The following is a 12,555-nucleotide window of genomic DNA, read 5'->3' on the forward strand; positions in this document are numbered from 1 at the left end:
GTGCGTTATTAGCGCCTAGCTTGCGGTGAACACGGCTTTTGAGGAAGAGCTGAGCTTGACAACAGTCATAAAAAATAAAAATGGGTTGGGGATAAGCCTGAGAATGCTCAGTTTTCTCTCTGTTCCAAGTGAGCAATATTTCAGCATTGCCTCCACGGCCGAGAGTCGGGGCAAACTGCCCGTATGTGTGTGTGACGTGCACGGACAGTGCGTGCATGCTATCGATCCATATAAACTTTGAATATTTGCCTAAACGGGGATTATTTATGTCTGTTATATGTGTCCACCTTTTGAAAAGCAAAATATGATATCCCTGGAATGACGGATGACGTCTGTCATTTGTTTTGATGGTTCTGCGCATGCGGGTCTTCTTGCTTAGCCGGTGTCGGACTGCGAATTATTGCGCATGCGTAATACTTGAACGGTCTCAATGGATAAAGGCAGTCTGAACGGGCACGCCAAAAAAACGGATATGACAAAAAATCGGATTCGTGCATTAAGACCTGTAGTATGAACGTATGAATGAATATTGTTCTATCAAACAGAACATTTGTTTTGGCTTAAAATACAGCACTTTATTTTAAAGAGGGGTGCAAGAGCAGAACCTGCTTTTTCAGTCTTGTCTGTGTTTTCCGCCATATATCCGTTTTGTGTCTTTCCATTCCAACAATAATTTACAGAAAAATATGGCATACTTTATAGATGGTTTGAATTGCGATTAATTACGATGAATTAATTTTTAAGCTGTGATTAACTTGATTAAAAATTTTAATCGTTTGACAGCCCTAGTTTTTATTCTTTTTAATTTAATTGATGTAATTTTTTTTATCATTGTATTCATTTATCAATACATTGATAATTATAATTAAAGGTCATAAGTGTCATCTTTTGAATAGCTGTCCACTGTTACGACCACTGTCCCTGAAACGGTTACAGTGTCTATGACACCTAAAATGAAATATGAAATAGCATGATTTGAAGCTCCCTCCGGATGTTGCAACGAGCACGACACGAAGTTTGATTAAAAAACAGGGTTTAATTCGCTCTTGACAACTCTTGACAAGCCTTGGCAACCCGTGAGAACTGGTCAAACACATACACAATGAAAAATACAATTAAGAAACTATACAGAGATAATTGCAAATTAAATAAAGAAAGTGCACAAACCTCGTGGGCTCACATCCACAAGGAGCTAAAAAGTTATTCTCCAAACTTCTTAATGCAGTCTTTTTAGGAGTTTGAAGAACAAAAAAGAAGCAGCACGGAGTTAGCTACCGTCCGACCGCTTGTTCGCCTTATCTTCTCCCTCGCTTAATGATTGCGTCATCCAAAAAGCATCGAGTAGAACAGTTATTCTCTAATTAAGTTCCTATTCACAAATCACCACCAGATGACGGAAAGGTGCAAGTGCAAATAAAATAAATGAGAATATGAGACACTGTAACATGATTATTGGAATTAAAATCTTATATTGAGTCGATTCAACTAGATACAACATTTGGGCAGACCACGGATCACGAGATATCTGTCTTTACATGTGCGATGTACAGTAGCTCCTCCTGTCAACATAGCGCTCTGGCGCCTCCATCTTGGTGATGATGTCACTAGGTGAACTATCTAAAGTGCCTGTGACACGAAAAAGCATGTTTATTGCATAATACACCTGGTATTTTATGCTCCTGAATGAAATGGACCGCTTGGATGTGTGTGGAAGCCATCGCTATATTTATTTAGTTTTTTGAATCCCGCGCCATGAAAATGAGTGACTTCTGGCAACAGTCTCGAGTTAAGAAAGAGGGCGCTGTGACGTGTACGGAGGAAGGAGTCCTCTTCACTACACAGCCGTACTGTTGTATGAGAAGGACTAAGGATTCAGCTGATTTTGCGGATTAATACATTTATTTTTCGCATCACTCCTGCCAAACGGCTGCAGAAAAATCTTGCTGTACGAGGCGTGTGTGCCTTTTTTGGGTTTCAAAAGGTTCCCATTCACCTGTGGATATTAGCCAAAACAAGCCCTACTACTGTGGGAAGACGTGAGTAAACATCATGTTTTGTATTATGTCAAATACTGGGATCATTTTAATATGTAGGTGGCTTGCATTTTGTGACATGCTCCTTGTCCCCTCGGCCGACGACTCTCTTCATTCAAGTGCCCTGCGGTGTTCTGTCAAATTTTTCGACTGATCAGAAATTGCAACTTTGAGTTAAAAATAGCCGCGAATGCAGCGATTACAAAGTTAACAGTATAAACTTTCTTTAAATAAAGGACTACTTACGTTTGATCATGGACTGGCATGTCATTGTCATTGTCATTGATTGGTGGCGGTCATTGTCCAGCTGCTTCCCCGGCGAGCTCCAATGTCCGTAGTAGCTGGGAAGTAGCTGTAAATTGCTCTCCCAGCGAAGACAATCGACAACCCAGTCGTTATGTGAAATTATCCGGGCTAGTTATGTGTGATTTTCCGCTTCGAAGACTTTGAAACATCACTCGGTTCGGGTTAGCATGTCGGCTAGCTGTCACGCCTCTTGGTTTGTTTACATTCTCCGAAGCCGGGGAAGGGAAATGACATAAGCCCGATTTAGGTGGCCTAAAATATCGTTCGGGAGGTGCGACAGTAAAGGTGAAGTCGACAGTTTTGACCATTATGGAGTAATTATGCCATGTCGTCTTGAATAAATGGATTTTTGTTATTTCATATTCCATTTAGCACAAAACTGTTATTTGTCATGACCATGCCATTTTATTTAGTTATTGGGGGAAAATACCGTAATTTCCCGAATATAAGGCACACCCGTGTATAATGCATATCCCAAATTTACTTGTGAAATCTAGAGAAAATTATTGTACCCGTTTATAACGCGCACCCTAATTTTAGCATCAATAAATAGAAGAATACAAGAAAACAGAGCTTGTGTACAGATACAGAAATGTCATTTTACTGACTGGTGAAACACAGCACAAGCATAGCATATTGGTAGTTCATCACGTACCGTAATGGTCGGCAACGGATCGCTGCATACGTTTCTTCAACACAACGTGGCCGTGTCAATACAAAAAAAAAAATCTGCTAATATATATATATATTAGGGCTGTCAAAATTATCGCGTTAACGGTCGGTAAATAGTGTTTTTAATTAATCACGTTAAAATATTTGACGCAATTAACGCACATGCCCCTCTCAAACAGATTAGAATGACAGCACAGTGTCATGCCCACTTGTTAATTGTGTTTTATGGAGTTTTGCCGCCCTCTGCTGGCGCTTGGGTGTGACTGATTTTATAGGCTTCAGCACCCATGAGCATTGTGTAAGTAATTATTGACATCAACAATGGCGGGCTACTAGTTTATTTTTTTGATTGAAAATTTTACAAATTTTATACAAATGAAAACATTAAGAGGGGTTTTAATATAAAATTTCTTTAACATGTACTAACATTTATCTTTTAAGAACTACAAGTCTTTCTATCCATGGATCGCTTTAAGAGAACGTTAATAATATTAATGCCATCTTGTTGATTTATTGTTATAATAAACAAATACTGTCCTTATGTACCGTATGTTGAATGTATATATCCATCTTGTGTCTTATCTTTCCATTCCAACAATTTATTTTACAGAATATATATATAATTTACAGAAAAATATGGCATATTTTATAGATGGTTTAAATTACGATTTATTGCGATTAATTACGATTAATTAATTTTTAAGTTGTAATTAACTCGATTAAAAAATTTAATCGTTTGACAGCCCTAATATATATATATATATATATATATTTCTGTCTCCATCCATGTACCCGTTTATAATGCGCACCATGATTTTACAAGTTGATTTTGGGGAAAAAAAGTGCGTGTTATATTCGAGAAATTACGGTGCTTGGACAAAAAGAATATTATATACAATATATATATAAATATTGGAGTAGAGAGACTGAAACAATGACATTTTGCAGCTCTCTTCGTCACGTTTTCCTCGTTCTGAATAATTCCCCCCTCAACGGGCTGACTGGTCCTTCTCAAGCCATTTATTTAGCTAGTGGGGAAAATACTTGGATAAAAAGAATATCCTGTAAAAATATTGGAGTAGAGAGACTGAAACAATGACATTTTGCGGCTCTCTTCATCGTGTTTTCCTCGTTGTGAATAATTCCCCCTCAATGGGCTGCATACTAAATCAGATGAAATCGTGACTCCGCTGACGTCATCCACCTGTTGAGGACGCTAGAGCCGTATAATGGTAGGCGTGGCTAACCAGCAGGGAGACAGTGGCGGACTTGGCAATTTTGGGGCCTAAGGCGAACATATCCAGGGGCCCACTTCATGGGTCAGTGGTTAAAAAGATGAGAAGGGTGTGGAGGAAATATGTTCTGGTACACTAGGGCTGTCCTAAACGACAAATTTCCCCCTGATTAGTCAGCCGACCAGTTTTACGATGAATCGACTAATCTAATAATTTTCTTTTTTTTTTTTACTAATTTAGCAATGAAATTTTTGTTGAGGCTTATTAATTCACAAAACTATTTTGGAACACCTAAATTCTTTATTAAGGTACAAATAATCATGTACATAACAATAATTAATCACAAATAAACAATGAGGTTAAATGCTGATAGCATTTACTAGTGCAAAAGAATGGAAAGTAAACAGATTCAGAACACTGACTTTGCCTTTCCAACATTATTCAAAACAATTCTTGAAAAAAATTCTAGTACTATCATTATAGTGTACTACGATATACAGTGGGGGGAACAAGTATTTGATACACTGCCGAATTTGCTGGTTTTCCCACTTGCAAGCCATGTATAGGTCTGCAATTTGTATCATAAATTCTCTTCAACTGTGAGGGACGGAATCTAATACAAAAATCCAGAAAATCACATTGTATAATTTTTAAATAATACATTTGTATTTAACTGCATGAAATAAGTATTTGATACATTACCAACTAGTAAATATTTCAGCTCTTAGTTCTTTTTTAAGAACCCCTCCTGTTCTCCACTCATTACCGGAAGTAACTGCACCTGTTTGAACTTGTTACCTGTATAAAAGACACCTGTTCACATGCTCAAACAAACAAACTCCAACCTCTCTGCAATGGCCAAGACCAAAGAGATGTGTAAGGACATCAGGGATAAAATAATAGACCTGCACAGGGCTGGGATGGGCTACAGGAAAATAAGCAAGCAGCTTGGTGAGAAGGTAACAACTGTTGGAGCGATTATTAGAAAATGGAAGAAGTTCAAGTTGACGGCCAATCTGCCTCGTTCTGGGGCTCCATGCAAGATCTCACCTCGTGGGGCATCACTGATCATGAGGAAGGTGAGGGATCAGCCCAGAACGACACGGCAGGACCTGGTCAGTGACCTGAAGAGAGCTGGAACCACAGTCTCGAAGAAAACCATCGGAAAGACATTACGCCGTCATGGATTAAAATCCTACAGCGCACGCAACGTCCCGCTGCTGAAGCCAGTGCATGTCCAGACACGTCTGAAGTTTGCCACTGACCATCTGGATGATCCAGAGGAGCAATGGGAGAAGGTCATGTGGTCGGATGAGACCAAAATTGAACTTTTTGGTCTAAACTCGGCTCGTCGTGTTTGGAGGAAAAAGAAGGATGAGTACAACCCCAAGAACACCATCCCAACCGTGAAACATGGAGGAGGAAATATCATTTTTTGGGGCTGCTTCTCTGCCAAGGGTACAGGACGACTGCACCGTATTGAGGGGAGGATGGATGGGGCTATGTATCGCCAGATCTTGGCTGACAACCTCCTTCCTTCAGTGAGAGCCCTGAAGATAGGTCTTGGCTGGGTCTTCCAGCATGACAACGACCCAAAGCACACAGCCAAGGCAACTAAAGAGTGGCTCCGTAAGAAGCATCTTAAGGTCCGGGAGTGGCCTAGCCAGTCACCAGATCTGAAGCCGATAGTAAATCTATGGAGGTGAGCTGAAAGTCCATGTTGCCCGGCAGCAGCCCCGAAACCTGAAGGCTCTGGAGAAGATCTGCATGGAGGAGTGGGCCAAAATCCCTGCTGCAGTGTGTGCAAACCTTGTCAATGACTACAGGAAACCTTTGGTATCTGTAATAGCAAACATAGGTTTCTGTACCAAATATTAAGTTCGATTTTTGTGATGTATCAAATACAGTACTTATTTCATGCAATTAAATGCAAATTTATTATTTAAAAATCATACAACGTGATTTTCTGTTTTTTTGTATTAGATTCCGTCCCTCACAGTTGAAGAAAACTTATGATACAAATTACAGACCTCTACATGCTTTGCAAGTGGGAAAGCCAGCAAAATCGGCAGTGTATCGAATACTTGTTCTCCCCACTTTATAATAGTAGTATAATAATTATAATAATTATTCATTGCCAATCATATTTGTCATAAAGTGTAATTTGAAAGCTATTCTTAGTGTAGAATCTGTATTATGTAGTATTTACTCAACATATTATAATATTAATTCTTAAGTATGTGGGATTAACTCCAGAGATCATTATTTACTGTATGTGACGAACATGACGTGATTTGCTGTTATCCAGCTGTTGAGTATTATTGTATGACTGATTGGAACTGTACCACATTGTTTCGCCACAGGGTGTGCTGTCGTGTATTTTATGTTCGGTGTGAAGAAGAAGAAAAACGTTAAAAGAGGCATTAGAGGCCTCGGGCCTGTCCTCAACTCCTCCCTAACTGCTCTTTGGCTCTCATGGAGAGCACGTTTGCTCATGTGTTCGAAATAAACGATAGCTGACGTGCAAAGTAGCAAGTGAGCTGTAAAAATAGCGAGCTAAGTGGCGTGAAAACAGCGCGAGAGCTAAGTGAAGCTAACGAACAGCTAAGCGATGCTAAACGGCGCTAAATGAAGCTAAGCGACTGATACTGTCCGTCTTCGTGGAAGAGTCCATTGCAGTGCGTGTGAGGGGGGAGAGATAATATAAATGCAGCATTTAAATGGCTTTCTTTTTTGTTTTGTTATTTGTTTGTTTGGTATGCTGACAGCGGAGTGGAGCAATCAGCGACGGGGAGACGTCACGTTAGTAAAACGACGAGGGCAGGACGAGGGACTTGCGCGCGGAAGTAAACATAGGAGGAGAGCGGAGTTTATTCAACATGGCTAGCGCGAGACAGACTGTTGTCAATGTTGTCGATGTGTTTTTGGTCATTTAAAACTGATTTTACCGTGGACTGGAACATATTCTCGGCTCTCCTGTTCACCATCTGTGTCGTTGTGGAGACAAATTCCGACGCGCGAGAGTGACGTTGCTCGTTAAGAACACGTCACGCAAATAAACGAATCTGATTTGTCGATTGATTTTGTACCTGCTCGGGAGGCCGTTAATGGGCTGGTTCCCAGACTTTTCTATCAGTGTTTGAAGAATACAGGGAGAACAGTCTGGCCGTGCCAGGCAACCAAGCCGTTGCTCGTTGGGGCAAGGGCAGCTGGTTGGGGGCCCCCTACTGGTTTGGGGCCTAAGGCGATCGTCTACTTCGCCTGAATAGTAGATCCACCTATGGCGGTAGAGCCCAAGCCGAAAATAGCGCACTCTAGGTGGACACTTGAAATTCTCTTCACATTTTTGCCTTTTATAACTGGACATCCTGTCCAAACTCTAAGCAACAAACCATTCCTATCATTTTGATTTGCGTGAACAATAAAAGTGGCGCTTCTATTTCAGTTGTAGGTTGACAGACGACCGTGTTTCCCCTTGTTTTACCTTTGCTTTATTTCTTGGAAGTTACGTGTGCTTGGCGCCGTGACAAACGCTGACTCGCGCTACTCGTAACTCAATGTGGAATGACTGGACCGGTATGTATGTGTCATTCACAAGTATTCCAGAGTACCGACGGTTTGTTTGTTTTTGTCTTCCTCGACAGGAGCGCTGAGGACACAACGGGCGCGAGAAAAGCTGAAAAAGTGCATCGTGCTCCTTTTTTTGGAAACGGGTGAGATCTTTTGTGTCAAATTTTTGTTCTGTGCTCAACCGTGCAAGCTCTATATTGCCTGCTTTTGACGGCAAGAAACGTCCAATCCATTTGAAGTACTCATTTAAACTAGTAATGAACTCATTAAACACACTTAAATATCAGTTTAGTTATTTGTTTAGAGGTGATCATTTTTTACTTCATGAATGTGGATATTTTATGATCATATTACAAGATAAATGTCATGATTTAACTTGATAAATTTCAAATGACGGTATGCTTTTCATGACTTGAAGTGATAGGTTTCTCCTTATGTGGAGGTTTCATGCTTAAAAATGTTATCGACTTAACATAAAACAAGATAAATTTTAAGATTTTATATGATAAATGACATGTTATGTGATCAGTTTTGCAACTTAATGTAATAGGTTTGACGTTAGGTCAGTGCTTCTCAATTATTTTCTGTTACGCCCCCCCAAGGAAGACGTAAATGTTTTGCGCCTCAAGCAAATTCTCTCCCGCCACTGTAAATAGTATCATTAGTCTATAATATTACTATTATAATTACGCCTCTGCCTAACATTGTGTCCTTTTTTTTCTATTAAAGAAAAAAAATAACATAGATCAACTTATAATAAAGTATAACTTCATTAACATTGTTTTGTTTGTAACAGAAAAGACTTAACACGCATCAGTTTGCCTGAATTTAAAAAAAAAAAAAGTCACATCCAAACTAAAAATACACTCGGTACATTTTTGACCATTTGATACTGAAAAATAAAATCAGTAAATAATACCAAGTTCAAATTGATTAGAAACATTAACTCATGAGGACAATATGCCAAAAAAATTGACTGAAAAAAACAAAACTGAATAGAAGAAGAAGAAGAAAAAGAGTGTCTTTGGACAGAAGGACTGTTTTTATTTTCGCTGCTCACAGTATCACATCCTTTGCAATGGTGTGGGGTTATTTTGCACCCGAGGATGTGAACAGTGCTCACTGGTTTACTGATATAACACTGACAAAGCGGGACGATTGTTGGCAATATTCGGCACGTTTTCGCTGAAAAACAATCAAGCGGCTTATCAATGAGATTGAGGTCTAATGTCTTTAAGTGGCGTCTTAATCGATTTGGCTTCCGTCCGTCCGCTATAATCATTTTTTGGCACAGTAAACAGTGTTTTTTCTCATCTCCCACTGTATTAAAAGTCAAAGGCAAAAGGCAAACGGCCCGAAAAAAGCGCATTCTCGGCGGCCGAGGGAGGAACCGTAGGTGAGGGCGGTCGTCGCGACGATCCGAGGCCGAAAATGGCACTTCTCTGGCGAACACGTGAGAACCGGAGAAGACTTTCGAAAACGGTGCACACCGCACAGCTCTTCATATCTCTTTTCTGTGTGCTCTTGCTTAGTTCAAAAATACTGCACGCACTCTGAAAATGAGAGCGCCGCTGCCACCCACTGAGTGGATGTGCATGTACACTTTATTCTAGTACGGTCCCAAAAAAAAAAAAAAAGCATGTTCCCCGAGGTCACATGCGCCACAACAGGCATCGCTCTCACTCAGAAGTACTGCGTTAGGTGAATGTTGATGTGTTTATGGTGGTGTATTTCACATTTTAACGAATGAAGTTTTACGTTTTAGTGTGATGTTGAATGTAATGTGTATTTCTTCACTTGTTTTGCGTTTTTTTGTATGTTTTTTGTTGGTTAGTTGATTTCTTTCTTTTATCACAGACAATTGTTTTAGGTTTTTATTTACCTAAGTTTCGGCGGCTACTTTCGCCTAATCGATAAGTGTAGACAATATGAATTCAATACAACTTTTTTGTTGGTTATTTAGGGATTTTTTTTGCAGTTTTTTTGCAGGATTTTTTTCATGGATTTTTGTTTACATAGCTTTGCGGTTTCTCAGGGAGGTTCAATTTTTCGTGCTTATGATTTTTTTTGTTGGGTTTTCTTGTGGTGTTTTTTTTTTGTCTCATCTTTAGGCGATTTTTGGCATTTCCCGATGTTTTCGGGGTTTTTATTTATTTATTTTTATTTTTTTTTTCTTTCTTAGTTTTTCCATACTATGTTTTTCTCATTTTTTTATGGTCCACATTGTTTTTGTGGGTTCTTGCAGGTGTTCAGTTTTGTGTGGTTTATGCAGTTTTTCGTTTTTTGTTTTTTGTTTTTTTTTTTCATTTTTGGACGGTTTTTGGCATTTCTACCATTTTTCAGGGTTTTTAGGAGGGGTTGCAGTTTTTGCGGTTTTTCGCCTTTTTTTCGTCTGCAAGGTTTTGGCTTTTTGGTAGTTTTTCTCGCTTTCTCACATTTTTTAATTCCGATTTTTTTCTGGTGTTCTTTAGCGCTTCCCCTTTTTTTTTTTTTTTTTTTTTTTTTTTTGGCTTTCTTAGTTTTTCCATGCCACGTTTTTCTCATTGTTTTTTTATGGTCCACATTGTTTTTGTAGGTTCTTGCAGGTGTTCAGTTTTGTGTGGTTTATGCTGTTTTTAGTCTTTTTTTTTTTTTGGCATTTCAAGCATTTTCAGGGTTTTTACGAGGGGTTGCGGGTTTTGTGGTTTTTCGCCTTTTTTTTTCGTCTGGAAGGTTTTGGCTTTTTGGTAGTTTTTCTCACTTTTTCACATTTTTTAATTCCGATTTTTTCTGGTTTTCTTTTGCACTTCGCCTTTTTTTTTTTTTTTTTTTTTTTTGTTTTTTTGCTGTGTACCTTTTTTTGTGCTTTTTAATTTGTGTGGTTTTTCTTGGGTTTTTGCAGTTTTTCTCAGTTTTTCAATTTTCTTTTCCTTCACAGCGTTGTGGTTTTTCGCAAGTGTTCAGTTTTTTGTTGTTCATGCAGTTTTTTGTCTTTTTTCTTCTGATTGATCATTTTTGGGCGTTTTTTTTTTTTTTTTTTTTTTTTTTTTTTCCCAGCATTTTTCACGAGTTTTTGGAGGGGTTGCAGTTTTTCATTTCCCGCGTTTTTGCATTTTTTTTTGCCTTTTTTCATTTTTCGTCTGCAACGTTTTTGCTTTTTAGTATTTTTTTTTTCACTATGTCACATTTTTTTAAATTCCCCGTTTTTTTGTTTGTTTTTTTTTTCCAGTTTTGTCAGGTTTTTTTCCTATTTTGGTGGTTTTGGGGTTCTTTTCATTTTGCGGGGTTTTCTCAAGATTTTGCTGCCTTTACAGTTTTGTAGTTTTTCATGGATGTTCAAATTTTTTGGTGTTTATGCAGTTGTTTGTGTTTTTTGCTGTTTTCTCATTTTTTGACTTTTTTTTTGGTCCTTTCCCTCATTTTTCCGACTTTTTTTTTCGGCTTTTTCATAGTTTTTCTATTCTGCGGTTTTCAGTTTTTCTTTTTTGGTGCTTTTTTACGTAGTTTTTTTTTTTTTTATTTAATTTTTTTTTTTTTTTTTTTTTTGCGAGTGGGCCACAAAAATATAGTTCCGGGGCAGCAAATAACTCGTAAGCTGGACTTTAGACACACCTGATGTAAAGGATCAAGACCAGCAAAAAAACAAAAGGCACTTCAGATACTGTCACTGTAGTCCCTAGGTAACTTGTTTCTTTCAGCCACATTGATAAAAATGAACAATTTGTCAACATATGGCAGATGAATTGAATCAGAGTTTGCTAAAAAAAAAAAAAAAAAAAAAAAAAAAAATCATATATAGATCGTGCCCCCAATACCAACTCGGGTGGCAAGCTTGGCTTTTAGGGTGACAGTTGCCCCCTCCGTGCCACTCTGGTGGAGCCGACCCTGCTTAGATCTCAGGGTTAAGGCATCTGCTGTGTTTTGCAGGGTTCCTCATTATTGACTGGAAACGCCCTCAAACCTTCAGCTGGTGAGGTTTCTATGAAATCTTTTTTTCTTAACTAAAATAACTCATTCTTCCCAGCAATAAAATTTACTTTCTTGAATTTTCGTCTTTAGGCTCACCTAATGGGGGACGGCATCATGGCGGCGTACGGACAGACGCAGTACAGCCCCACCCTCCAAGCTGCCGGACCCTACGCAACTTACACGCATCACGCGCAAGGCTACGCTGTGCCGTCTTACAGTGAGTACACAGACCGGGATTAGTCGTGCAATCCATTTTGACTGGAAGCCACAATCTAGCGCCAGAGATGACAGGTTAGCAAATTTTCTCTTTGCGCAGACATTAAAACAGAGGAAGGTTTGAGTCACTCGCCGGGCCAAACGGGACTTTTGGGTTACTCCAACTTCGGCAGCGCCCCTGCTGGTCAGAGCCTTTATGGCTACTCGCACACACACGGTGAGCAAACTTTATTCTTGGAAGAGTTAAGAAAAAAACTGTTAAGCCATGTAACTATATCAGATATCTCACTTTAGTAAATTGCTATATTAATTTTTCTGTTTTTATTAAAAACAATAGAAATTCAAAAATATCTGCTGCTCTTTTTATCTTTTTTTTTTTTTTAAGGAAAATACATGGTATTTTGTTTACTTGTTTTTTTTTTTCAAATGAAAAAAAAAACAAGAAATAGAATATTTATGTTAATTAATTTTTATATTTATTTTAATTATGAATTTTTTTAAAGGAAAATATATGTATTTACTGCTTCATTTAATTGTTTGATTTTTAAAAAATATATTTGGGAATGAATTAAACA

At 38.5% G+C, this 12,555-nt stretch overlaps 1 protein-coding gene across 3 annotated transcripts in view; it reads left to right on the forward strand.

The window, feature by feature from the left end:
- Positions 1-12,555, forward strand: part of eya2 (EYA transcriptional coactivator and phosphatase 2) — a 228,326-nt gene that overhangs the window by 175,034 nt on the left and 40,737 nt on the right. For 2 of the 3 annotated variants that reach the window (XM_057845495.1, XM_057845494.1), the window contains 4 exons: positions 7,891-7,959; positions 11,723-11,765; positions 11,855-11,981; positions 12,081-12,197. In XM_057845495.1, coding sequence (XP_057701478.1) covers positions 11,864-11,981; positions 12,081-12,197 — 235 coding nt within the window. In that variant the 5' untranslated portion in view covers positions 7,891-7,959; positions 11,723-11,765; positions 11,855-11,863. Of the gene's footprint in view, positions 1-6,870; positions 7,823-7,890; positions 7,960-11,722; positions 11,766-11,854; positions 11,982-12,080; positions 12,198-12,555 lie in introns of those variants that run through there. The other variant, XM_057845496.1, reaches the window with a different exon arrangement.

Source organism: Corythoichthys intestinalis, chromosome 9, assembly GCF_030265065.1.
Source record: "Corythoichthys intestinalis isolate RoL2023-P3 chromosome 9, ASM3026506v1, whole genome shotgun sequence".
Classification (NCBI taxonomy): domain Eukaryota; kingdom Metazoa; phylum Chordata; class Actinopteri; order Syngnathiformes; family Syngnathidae; genus Corythoichthys; species Corythoichthys intestinalis.